General features: G+C 51.4%; 1 protein-coding gene across 1 annotated transcript; it reads right to left on the bottom strand.

The window, feature by feature from the left end:
- Positions 1-1,295: 1,295 nt before the first annotated feature.
- On the bottom strand, positions 1,296-2,641 carry PTF1A (pancreas associated transcription factor 1a). The gene is made up of 2 exons (XM_061126071.1): positions 1,864-2,641; positions 1,296-1,498 (listed from the first exon to the last, which is right to left on the bottom strand). The coding sequence occupies exons 1-2, from the start codon at positions 2,639-2,641 to the stop codon at positions 1,296-1,298; spliced, it is 981 nt and encodes a 326-aa protein (XP_060982054.1).
- Between the last annotated feature and the right edge of the window lie 10,343 nt (positions 2,642-12,984).

Raw genomic sequence — 12,984 nt, 5'->3', positions numbered from 1 at the left:
CCGCGCCTCCCGCTCAGCACCCGCGCGGTCCGAGCGCGCGCGGGGCCCCGCGCTCTGAGCCGCGCGCCCGGACTCCCGCTCGCAGCCGAGCGCTTCCTGGGGACCCGGGAGGTGCCCGTAGCGGCCTCGGAGATTAGTCCGAACCCTAGCTTCCCGGGCGCTCCCCGCTGCGCCCTCGCGCCTCTCCTCTTCGCTAGGGGGCGGCCCTCCGCTCTCCCCCGGAGCCTCACCTTCGCCACAGGCTGCTTGTCTCAAAGGACTGGATTCTGCTGGAGGCAAAACCGAGTCAATTTCAGAAATTACCCGGTTGCAGAAGCGGCAAAGAGGGCGTGCTCCTTTCTTGTCTTATCCCAAAGACCCTGGGTTTTGTTGGGAAACATCCGAGAGGGGTCTCCGGCCTCAACCTGGTGGCTTTTCTCATTTCCTTTGAGTATATCTGAGTTCCATGTACCTGATGCTGTAACTGCAGAAGGGATGGGTCACAGGGCAGCTTAACAGCAACCCTTCTCCCCAGCCCTTGGGAGCAAAAAGGCGCCTTCCCTTTGCTAGACCAGAAATTAGCCCACTGTCGCCACCGGACCCACAGTGTCCACTTTATACACTTTGATTACTTAGGGTGCCCATGACCTTGGATAAGTCAAATGTCTCCCAGCCTTAGCTTTCCCATCTGAAAGAATGAGAGCAACAAATACCCCATGACCGCTTTTCTTCCTAGGGATGTTAGGGCTGGGATGCCGATGAAGGGCTCTCCCAGAGAAATGGGGCCTAATCCTCTAGTCCACTCCCTTTCAGCTAAATCTAAAAGGTGGCTCTTACTGTACAGCTCCGTTTGGGGTCTCTGGTTCAGTTTTGTTTTTTTTTTTTTTCCCCTTTTTACAAAGTAGGTTAATTCATCTTTAATTTAAAGATACAGCTACACCCATCAAGTATAAAGCAACTTGTAGAAAACGGTATGAATAGCATTTATTAACATTGCTTAGAAGTAAACCGTATCTGGCAATAAATTAGCATGACGTTTACTGGTCAGAGTTCTTCCAATAATGCAGAGTTCTGCCAAAGGTGCTGGGGGAGATCATAGACTATTGCATATTTTAAGAAAATCAGGATAAATTATATAAATTATATATTTAAAAAGAGATCATCTATTTCATTAACTCGACAAGATAATAAATAGATAAATAACAAACAGTTGATTGCCATTAGAAAAATGTGATTCTTAAGTTACATTTACATTATAGATATTTACATGTACAATATGCACACAGAATCATGTCCTCAGACAGGTCTGGGACTTCTCAGGACACAAACTCAAAGGGCGGTTCGTTTTCTATGTTGTTGAAGGAAGGCTTGCTGTTGAGTTTTCTGGGGTCCTCTGGGGTCCACACTTTGGCTGTTCGGATAATATTTTGTTCTTTGAGTTGTTTTTCATCAGTCCAAGACAGAGAGTGTCCCGCAAGGGGAGGGAGGCCATAATCCGGGTCGCTGGGGGAGGGGGACCCTGAGAGGGTGAGGAAGAAAAAAAAAAAACAGATTGTGAATATCCAACTCTGTTCCCAGCACTGCCCCTCCAGTCCTCTCGGATCCCCCTTTGGGCGCTTTGACAGACCAAGTCCCCAGCGCCCTCATCCCACAATCCCAGAAGTGGCAAGTCTATCCGGGAAGCGCACCCTCAGGGCCGCCGTCAGAGTGGCGGAAAAAACCTCAGAAACGCCAACTCCGGTTCAAGGTGGCCGGTGCCCACAGCCCGCCCGTCTGTCCGTCCGTCAGTCAGCAGGTCGGTCCGTTCACCCAGCCCCCGCCCCGGGGGACCTTCCCGTTCCCGTGCCCCCCACCCCCTACGAGCTGGGAGGCGGACGCACTTACGAGTACCCCGGTGGCAGATGATGACCTTCTGGGCCTGGCTGCCCGGGCTGTCCGCGCCCAGGCGCCCTCCGCCGCCGGGCCCCCTGCCGCCGCCCGCGCCGCCGCCGCGCAGGGGCAGGTCCGCCTGTACCAGCTCGCTGAGGAAGTTGATGTAACCGATGGCCAGGCGCAGCGTGTCCACCTTGGAGAGGCGCTTTTCGTAGGGCAGCGTGGGGATGTGCGAGCGCAGCCCCTCGAAGGCGTCGTTGATGGACTGCATGCGCCGCCGCTCGCGCACGTTGGCGGCCTGCCGCAGCTGCTGCAGCTCCGCCTCGGAACGCACCCGCCGCCGCCGCCGCGCAGCCGCCGACCCGCTCAAGCCACGCAACCGCGCGCTGGGGGACAGCGCGGCCGCCCCGGCGCACCGGTAGGCCAGGCACGAGGGCGGAGAACCGGGCGAGTAGGGGAAGCCGCCGGGGGGCGCCCCCGCCTCGCAGCAGTAGCCGCCGCCGCCGCTGTCCTCCGGCTCTCCCGGGCCCCCCGGGGGCGGCGGGGCGAGTGCGTGGGGGGCCGCCGGAGGCGCGGACTGCAGCAGCAGGCACGCCTCGTCGCGGTAGCAGTAGTCGTGCAGCTGGTGGCTGAGGAACTCCACCTCGGCCTGCTCGTCGGCCAGTAGCTCATCGCCGTCCTCCAGAGGGTCCCGAGAAGACTGGTCGGTGAAGAAGTCCTCCTCGTCAAAGTAAGAGGACGGGAAGGCGTCCAGGCCCCCGGGGAAGTGCTCTAGCAGCACCGCGTCCATGCTCTGCGCCGCCGAGGGCCCGGGGGACTGCTGGCCTCGGGTAGGGGTGTTCTCTGGAAGTTTGCGGCTGCAGTTGCGGGCTCGCCGGACCGCCCCCGCCCTAGCGGTCCGGCGCGGGAGGCAACTAGGACCGCCCCCCCCCGCCCCGGCCTCCCTGGAGTGCCCGCGGCCGCTGCGCTCTGGACGGCGCCCGCGCGGCGTTGGGGAGGGCTGTGGCGACCGGCTGAAGCTGAGGGCCGGCACGCGAGGATTCTTATAACTACATCCACAGGCGCGTGCCAGGGACCCGCGGCGCCAGCCAATCACCAAGTGCGGGGTGCCGGCGGGGAGGGGGCCGGGAGGCCGGCGGGGGCCGGGGAGGTTTTCCTCCCGAAGGGAGCTCCCGGGGCGAAGGGGAGGCGGGGCCGCGCGGCCCGGTGCTCCTCACGCCCCTCCCCGCCCGCTCCTCGGGCGAGTACCTGCCGGGCGAGCGGCTCCAGGGGCACCTGCGGCCCCCGGCGCGCGGCGTCTCGGCGCAGCCACAAAACGCCCTAGCTGGGCGCGTCCGCGGCCCAGACGGCGGGAGCGAGTCTCAGGCGGAGCTAGCTGCTCCTCCGGGGTTGGCGCAGCGACTGCGGGCAGCCTGGACAGTTCCGGCGGTGGGTTTCGCCACCCCTAACCCCCGAGCGCTAGCGGGCCTCCGGCCTGGGTTCCATTCCGGGCTTCTGTCTCTCCGCCGAACCTTTCCAGGACTCTGGTCAAGTATACACAGTGTGTGCCGCTGGGGTTGGAAGGCAACGCGGCGCCTCTCCAGGCGCGGCGCGGGGTTGAGGGGCGCGCGCCTGCCCGACGCTGCTCGGGATCCCGACTCTGGTGCCGGGTGCTCTGCGGCCGGCCTCTCCTCCCCTCCCTTTCCCCGCCCCGAGGGAGAAACGGGAACGCTGGAGAGGCTGCCTCCGAGAGCGGCTCAGCGGGGCACGTTTCTTCTGAGACCCTAGGGGTCCGGAGCAATAAAACCGGATACAAAGGGACTCCGTAGAATCGTCTGCTTTGGAGCAGTCCGAGGGAGGGCGTGGAAGTAAAAGGGCAGAGTGTGAACCGTTTTCAAAGCCAGAGTCGCTCACCTTTCCGACTGACCACCGGGACCATCCTGGAACGACTTTTTCCCTTTCCTTCCCGACCTTAAAACACACATACACACACATATATATATACCAAACACAAAACATTTGTGCTCCGGCCCATGACACTATTACAGACAGCGATGCAACACGAATTCCTCAGTTGAAAAGTAACAAAGAAACACTTCCAAGGTCGAGGCAATTCTGTTAGAAGCTAAGTTCCAGAGGGTTCAGAAGTGCAGCCGACCGCGCGAGTTCTCTCAACAGAAGACAGAGAGCCACTGCCTTCATGGGTCAGCCGCTTCCTTTTTCAGACACTTGTCCCACCAGAGGCTTCTTCTGGTGGGTGTTTGAACTCCTCTCAAAAGCCAGGTCCATGTCTCATAGAACAGCGATTTTAACGGGCATCCTGGTTTTAGACATTTACATTGTATTTAACTGAATTCTGAAACCAAAAAAAAAAAAAAAAAAAGTTGAGGGCAAAAGATACATAAGAACACCAGAGATTACCTTGAACCGCCAAGGACACAGAGAATTTTAACCCAAAGACATTGTTTTCCAGCAAGTTCTTTCCTTTGTTAGCTCATCCTTCCTAGTGAGGTGATTAAGTTAAACTGAGGCAAATGTGGACAGTTTTCCTGTGTTCAAGACCGGGCTGCAATTTCCTGTATTTAGATTTATCTTCCTCACCTCAAAGAAAGGGAAGCTGTTTGGGAAGAGGAGTTCAAGACCGGAGATCTAGCCAGCTGTTGGTGGCCCTTCCCCTCCCCTCACTTGGTTAGATTAAAACCCAGTAGGGACATGCCCTTGGACCAATCTGAGGACTTGGAGGCATAGCGAAAGACCAGACTTCAAAGCATTATTCGAAGTATTGATAATCATTCAGTGGAGGAAAGACTGGGGTTCCAGCCTACAGAGGCTCCCTTTAAGAGGCTGAGAGACCTTCTCTGATGGATACAGATGGCTCTTGAGAAAATGTTTGTGTCATGCATATGTCCGGGAGCAGGGCTGGGGGACACAGAGAGTCTGTAAGTGTATGTTTGGGGGATCTTTATACCCAGTGTGATTTTAACAGTCAGAGTCCACAGAAAACCATCTTCCATATGCTTGATGAGTTTGTAGAAGGGCCCAGAACTTTACTTTGGGTACCCAAGTGAACTATGGGCACGTCCAGTGCTGGTGGGAAAGTTTACTGTCCTGTGAAGCTGAGCAGAGCTAGTGTGGAGGTTCTGGGCAGCTCCTAGGGCTGCATAGATGAGCCTGGAGGAAGAGGAAAAGAAAAGATAGTCACTTGTTCCCTCCTCGCCCTTTCCCTCCCCACCCCCACCAGTTTTTCCCTTAGAGAACTGTCTGCTGACTGGTCCTTTGGGGAAGCAAGGGTCAGGCCTGCAGATGTTGATACTGGGGTGCTGGTGTGGGCTGGCATGCTCACACACACACAGACACACACACACCCATGCACACACACACACACACACACTGTCCTTAAGTAAGACATGATTGTTCTTTTCTCTACTAAAAAGAAGAAAGGCTTCACTGATAATAAAAGGAATTTTCTCTGGGTCACTGGAGGTCACAACAGTGTGGACGGCTGCCCTCTGCCTCTCGAAGCAACAGGTTGGTGGAGGAGATGGCTGGGACAGAGCCGTCTACAGACTCCAGCTCTCATTCCTCCCCCGCACCTCCCCCCCACCCCAGTTCTGCACACCCTGGGTCCTCTAGGCAGTGGGGGAGTGTGGAATGCAACAAGAATACAAGGTTTCAGGGACTTCAGGGCAGAGGGACAGGGCTGGTCCCAGAGTACAAGTTTCTCCACCCTCTGCTAAGCTCTAAGCTCCACTCTCTGTCCTCAAGAGAGATGTCCCCTAACCTTGTTCCTGCCTCAGTATGAAATAACATCTGGCCCCTAAGGTTGGACAGTGGCGAGGTGCTTGACTCTTTTTTTAGGGTCAGGTCCTGGTGAAGCCTTGAGATTGTCTTCAAGTCTCTCAGTGGCACCTGTCCTCCTAGGCCCAGAAGGCTCCTACCACACTGCCTTTGGGGCTGCCAGAAGCTTCAGGCCGTCTTTAAGCTTCTCGGTTTCAGGAGAATGTCTGACAAGGGCTGTGGGGCATTGCTGTGTCTGTCTGCCCGTGTGTTCATCGCCTCTGTCTCTCTCAGCTCTCTCTCTGTCCCGGGGGTCACCAACCTGAATACTTGCTCCTTGCTTTCCCAGAAAACATTTCTAGAGTCTTCCCCGGCTTTTCAGAACCATGACTGGAAGCTTGGAGCCCAGATCCCTGTCTCCTGCCCAGAATGGATTCTTGGCAAAGCAGCCATAAAGGCTGGGGCTCCAGTTCTCCATCCTTCGCCGCCCCCCCCCCCCCCCCCGCCCCTTCGTATGGCTCCACAGTGCTGGACACTCCTTGGCACACGTCCTCCCTGTGGGAGCCTCAGCTCTCCAGAAATAGGGTGCGGCTGTCTCCCCACCAGTGTCCCATGCTCCTCACTTAGTGCTTGCAGGCAGGTGTGACTCATGGTCTGCCTCCCAACTTGAAAATGGGTCCATGTTAATTTCTCATTGACCCAAATTGTCCCCGTTCCCCACTCTTGAGCACAGAGGTGATACCAGGTGGCTGAATTGTCCTCACAAGTGTCTTGTTTCCCCTTTCTTTACCATTCCCCTCCCCCATTCTATGAAAGCTTTCTCTTCTCACTTGAGGGCCCTCATCAACTCACCCTTTATCCCTATATTCTTAGGAAAGGTTTGAAAAACAGAGTCATGGGAATGATGATGCTGAAAGGCCTCTGAAGCCCAGAAAAGTCTGGTGACTTCCCTAAGGTCACACAGCAGGTTACTATCAATCCCAGTCCACGCCAGCCCAGTGCTGGTTCCACTGGCTGCTGAGAGCAGACTCATAAAAGGTGAATTTATATTGATGTGCAGTGTAATCAGTCTGGGTCCCATTTTGAGCCAGCCCCGATTACCACACACCACCTTCCTCCAGAGTCCTGGCTACACTGTGGAGATCAACACACCTTCTGATGTGCTGAGAAAGGAACCACTGAATGGCACAATTTCCAGCATAAGACAAAGAATACAGAATTAAATATGGGCTCATGGGCTTTCTCTGCCCCCGAGAGTCACACTATATAGATTATGGATGATTTTTCCACTCAGAAAGTACACTCTGACCAGGTGCCATCTCATTCCATGCTGGAAAGGACTGGCCTAGTGCATGCCAAACTCCTTGACATGACTTCAAAGGCCTTCCTTGAACTAGCCCCGCCTACCTGTCATCCTCATCTTCTCTTTACTTTACCCTTTATTAACTTACCATGTCTTCCAGTGCCACAGTGCCCTCTCCCTGGTTTTCTTTTTAAAATTTCTTGCATTAAATCAATCAATTTGGCTGCACCAGGTCTAGTTGCCGTGCGTGGAATCTTTGTTGCAGCACAAGAGTGTTAGTTCTTCTAGACATAGCATGTGGAATCTTTAGTCTCGGCATGCAAAGTCTTAGCTGTGGCATGTGGGATCTAGTTCCCCCACCAGGAATTGAAACTGGGCCCTGAGTTTCAGCCCCTGGACCACGAGGGAAGTCCCTCTCTCTGGCTTTCTACTGTCCTTCCAACTAGCCTGAGCTCCTTGGTTTGGTTTGAAGCTCTTATGTTTATCATAAGATGGGTAGAAGGAATAATACAAAGGTAGAAAAGATGGAGATGAGCATTTTGGAGGGCTTTCACTTCTGTTTATCACTTGTCCTCATAATGCTGCTGGAGGACGTTCTCCTTATTTCAACCACTGAAGAGAAGAAACTCGGCCATAAACCTAGGGCTACAATGGCCCGTCAGAGAAGCGGACCAAATTCTGCCCAGGCTGGCTGACTCCATATCTCATTTGCCTTACGTCGCATCTTCCTGCCCCTCCTCTGTCTCTACACTGAATGTAGCTGATGTAATATGATTTTCACATGGACCCTCTTATTTGCTAACACAGCACCGGGAGAGGAACTGGTCAGGTGTTTTGGTTGTTTGCAAGCAGTTAGATTCAGAAAGACTCAGTCAGCATCCTGGAGTGATATAGCTGGCTCTATGGAGCCACAAGAGCAGAAATGTGGATTTCTAGCACGAGGGTGGGGGGAGGTGTCAGCATTGTTTTCCAGGGTTTCCTTCAGACATTATCCACTCTGAAGCTGCTGCTGCTAAGTCGCTTCAATCGTGTCTGACTCTATGCGACCGCATAGACGGCAGCCCACCAGGCTCCCCCGTCCCTGGGATTCTCCAGGCAAGAACACTGGAGTGGGTTGCCATTTCCTTCTCCAATGCAGGAAAGTGAAAAGTGAAAGTGAAGTCACTCAGTCGTGTCCGACTCTTCGAGACCCATGGACTGTAGCCCACTAGGCTCCTCAGTCCATGGGGTTTTCCAGGCAAGAGTACTAGAGTGGTGTGCCATTGCCTTCTCCCACTCTGAAGCTACTCAGTCTTAAAAAAAAGAAGAAGAAGCTGAGCTGTGTCCCACTTGGGAATGAGGGCAGGACGCACGCGGCTGCCATGGCTGCCATGAAACAGAGTGAAAAGCCCAACACCCAACACCCACTACATTCCTTCTTGCATTTCCCATTGTTAAACATTAATCTTTGAAGGAAGAAACACCAAAACGCTGATATACTTCCCCAAATAACTGTTTCCTGGCATGCCATGGTTTGTTTGATGAATAAAGTTTCTGAGCTTTGTCCTTCAGTCTTGTTATTCCAAAAGGTGTTTGGTCTTTAGTAAGGTAAACATTGCAGGTCATTATAATCAGACTTCTGTGCTTTGGCCTCCATGGTGAGCAGTGAGAAGGCAAAAACTAAAAATAAAAAAATTAATAGAAAATTTGAGCTTTTTTCTGTTTCTCTTTAAAGCTGTATTATTATTATTATTATTGGTTTCATGTCCATCCATAGGGCCTTAAGTGAATTATGTGTCTATATTGTGGAATATTTGAGCTTTCCAGGTGGCATGCGTGGTAAAGAACCCTCCTGCCATTTCAGAAGATGTAAGAAACACGGGTTCAATCCCTGGGTGGGGAAGATCTCCTGGAGGAGGGCACAGCAACCCACTCCAGTATTCTTGCCTGGAGAATCACATGGACAGAGGAACCTGGTGGATTACAGTCCATGGGGTCACAGAGTCGGACACAACTGAAGCCACTTAGCACGCACGCACTGTGGAATATTCAGCTGCCATAACAAAATAAGAATGCTTTCGATGTAACAATGTGAAATGATCTCCAGGATACATCACTAAAGTGAAAGGAACAAGAATAGCTAGTATTTTTGCATTAGAAAAAAAAAAAAAGGCAGTGAGTATATGTGAAAGCATTTGTTTATGCCGCTATCCAATATCTCTAGACAGAGATGCTGGAAACTGATGACATTAGCTGCACTGAGAAAGGAACTGAGTGGCTAATGGATTGACTTTTTCTTTAAAAAAGAAAAAAATAATTGTTTGGCTGTGCTGGGTCTTCATTACTACATGCGGGCTTTCTCCCGTTGTGGCAAGCAGGGGCTGATACCTAGCTGTGGTGTGCAGGTTTCTCACTGCTGTGTCTTCTCTTGTTTTGGAACACGGGCTCTAGAGTACAGGCTTAGTAATTGTGGTTCATGGGCTTAGTTGTCCTGCAGCATGTGATATCTTCCCAGTCCAGGGATCGAACGCTGTTCCCTGCATTTGTCGGGCAGATTCTTAACCACTAGACTACCAGGGAAGTCCTAAAAGAAATTTTAAATTATTCATTAAACCCACCACATTGTTTTGCAGGGTCCACAGCCTCCACGTGACTGCTGCTAAGATTTTGGTCTCTGGTGTTTTTAGTTTCATATCTTGCACTTTTCACTTGACCATCTCTCATCACCATTTCCCCATATCTTTACTTTAACAGACAGGTTTTAATGGTGGCATGATGGTTCATTGTAGGACTTTACCATCGGATCATTTCATTTTCACTCGAAGGACAGCTCACTCCTAAGAACTCACAGTTGAGTATCTCTCAGAATAGCCTTTGTGTTCTGCTTGTGGACTGACTTTCTTCCTTGCCTAGCAGGCCACTGATTGTGATTCCCTTGGAAATGTTTCTACCTCTTCTCAATGATACCTTAGCTTTTACTCTTTTCAGTGGTCCTGAAGATATAGGGTATTACAGTGGCATTTTTTCCTGTTCCTTAAAATCCTGCCTAGAGCAAAACTTCCTCAGCCAAGTTAATCTGTACTTGAAGAAGCTTATGCTGGCTCATGCCCAGTTCAAGCAGGCAAGTGCCTACTATCAGTCAAGTATGTATGTGCTCAGCCACTGAGTCGTGGCCGACTCTTTGCAGCACTATGGACTGTAGCCCACCAGGCTCCTCTGTCCATGGGATTCTCCAGGCAAGAATACTAGAGTGGGTTCTATGTCCTTCTCCAGGAGATCTTCCTGTCCCAGAGATTGAACCCACATTTCTTAGGTCTTCTGCACTGGCAGGCAGGTTCTTTACTACTAGTACCACCTGCAAAGCAATTCCAGTTATTTAGAAAAGTTGCCTGTAAGTCTGGTATACAGTTTTTGTGCTTGAACATTCCAAGAAATAAGCACTCTATACAAACCCTAGGCTTTTTAAAAAAAAAAAAAAAAAAAACTTATTTATTTGGCTGCACCAGGTCTTAGTTGTGGCACATGGGACCTAGTCCCCGACCAGGAATTGAACCCATGCCCCTTGCATTGGAATCATGCAGTCTTAGCCACTGGACCACCAGGGAAGTCCCCAGGCCTCAGGTTTTGCCAGCACAAGACCCCTCTCAGATTGGACCTTGCTAGAGGTTTGAGAGCATCTCACTATCCACTGGCCCCCCAGAGAGACCGGGAAGCTCAGAGCTCATAAGTATGGGTTCCGAAGCCTGGCTGCCTGGATTCCAGCTGCTCTGCCATTGACTAGCTATTTGGGCAAGTTAGCTAGCCTCCCTGAGCCTCCACGCCTGCATCTAAAGAAGAAATGATTAATACAACACTACCACCTCAGGACTTCCCTGGTGGTCCAGCGGTTAAGACTTCACCTTCCGACACAGGGGGTTCGGGTTCAGTCCCTGGTCAGGGAGCTAAGGTGCTATGAGCTTTGAGGTCAGGGAGCTAAGGTGCTATGAGCTTTGAGGTCAAAAAACTAAACACAAAAAACAGAAGCAATATTGTAACAAATTCAATACAGACTTTAAAAACAGTCCACATTTAAAAAAAAATCTTAAACAAACACAACTACCTCATTGGGTTATTGTAAGGATTAAGTGAGTTAACAAATACAAGCACATACTCAGTGCCAAGCACAGAGTAGTGTTTATCTGATTTTATTTATTTATTTGCTCATTTCTATTTATTTAGCAGTAGTAGGTTTGTTGGGTTTCCCTGGTGGCTCAGATGGTGAAGAATCTGCCCGCAACACAAGAGACCTGGGTTCGATTCCTGGGTTGGGAAGATCTCCTGGAGAAGGGAATGGCAACCCACTCCAGTATTCTTGCCTAGAAAATCCCATGGACAGAGGAGCCTGGAGGGCTACAGTCCATGGGGTCACAAAGACCTCAACACGACTGAGCCACTAACACAAAGTAGGTGTGTAGGCTCAGTAAACATTGGTGGAGTGGATGAGAATGTATCATTAATTATATGTAGGAGTCATTAGTCAAGTAGGAGTCATTCCGCTTGGCTTCACCTACCTCTATGTGATTTCTTGGATTTATAGTGGACCAATATCAACAAGGGCTTCCCAGGTGGCTCAGTGATAAAGAATCTCCCTGCCAATGCAGGAGATGCATGTTTGACCCCTGGGTCTGGAAGATTCCCTGGAGAAAGAAATGGCAACCCACTCCTGTATTCTTGCCTGGAGAAGCCAATGGACAGAGGAGCCTGGCAGGCTACAGTCCATAGCATCACAAAAAGTTGAACATGACCGAGCAATTAAGCAATAAGAACAACAGCAAATATCAACAAATCTATCACCCAACACTGAGACTGACTCATCACAGACACTGGAAGAAGCACTGGATCTCTATTCAGCTGTTCTCACAGCTTTGGGAGGCAGTTAGAATTAGGCCTGGTGAAGTGTCTTGCTAATGCTCTTGGTTATGAGTGGGGGGAGCTGGAAAAGTGGTCCATTCACAGAGGATGCCTCCACAGCAAAGCCTGGGAAGGCGTGGAGCAGGATGCCAGCCCTTAGCTGGGGGTGTTCACGCAGGCCCGTCTCTGCTGCTTTTCTTTTGCATTGTCCTCCCCAGAGACACTGGCTAGCTGAACAAACACCAGGGCCTGGAAGGCAGGAAGAGCTGGAATTCCCCTCTCACTCCTCCTCACCAGCCCTGCAGAGAGAAGCCTGACACCTTCCCTCACCTGCAAAGAAAAACTAGCCAGGCTTGTTAAAGAGAGCTGTTGCTTTGTAATCCACCCCTGCCTCTGTAATCAATGGCTCGTATTTATAGACTTTTCTCTCTTCATAACTAAGAGACGCTTTCCCTACCCAAGAGTTTGATTTTCCTGGGGAGGGTCCTGTCACTGGACCTCTCTCATTTCTGCAGATCCATACTTTTCAAAGGAAGGCTCCACAAGTTAATTATAACTTTAAAAAATATATACTTACTTTTGGCTGCATTTACTTGCATTTGGCTGCATCTGCTGCATGAGGGCCACTCTTCAGTTGCGGTGCATGGGCTTCTCATCGCTGTGGGTTCTCTTGTTGCGGAGCAGGGGCTCTAGAGTACAGGCTCAGTAGCTGTGGCACACCGGCTTACTTGCCCCAAGGCATGTGGGGTCTTCCCTGACCAAGGATTGAACCCAGGTCCCCTGCCTTGGAAGGCAGATTGTTATACACTGGGCCACCAGGGAAGTCCAGTTATAACTTTTTTCCCCCAATCTTGTGACCATGTGTAGATGATAATTGTTTTTTAGACATATTTACTTACTTGGCTGCACCAGGTTTTAGTTGTGGCATGCGGGATCTTTAGTTGTGGCATGCTAACTCTTGGGCATGTGGAATCTAGTTCCCTGACCAGGGATCGAACATGAGCCCCCTGCATGGGGAGCAAGGAATGTTAGCCACTGGACCATCAGGGAAGTCCCTGGAGGTGATAGTCTTAAAAAATACTGATAACAAAGGGGAAGCATATTCTGATCCACCTGGATGGCCACCCAAAAACTTAGCCCTACCTTGAACTTGGAGTCTGAACCTGAATTTATGTTTAAGACTGTGGTGTGTGCTTTATGTTCTA

This window comes from Dama dama, chromosome 23 (genome assembly GCF_033118175.1).
Source record: "Dama dama isolate Ldn47 chromosome 23, ASM3311817v1, whole genome shotgun sequence".
Taxonomy (NCBI): Eukaryota; Metazoa; Chordata; class Mammalia; order Artiodactyla; family Cervidae; genus Dama; species Dama dama.
The sequence above is the reverse complement of the archived record's forward strand: the minus strand, read 5'-3'. Positions and strand labels throughout refer to the sequence as shown.

Coding starts and splice junctions, on each gene's coding strand:
- PTF1A (XM_061126071.1), bottom strand. CDS start 2,641: ATGGACGCGGTGCTGCTAGAGCACTTCCCCGGGGGCCTGGACGCCTTC. Junction 1,499..1,863: donor CATCTGCCACCGGGGTACTC/GTAAGTGCGTCC, acceptor TCACCCTCTCAG/GGTCCCCCTCCCCCAGCGAC.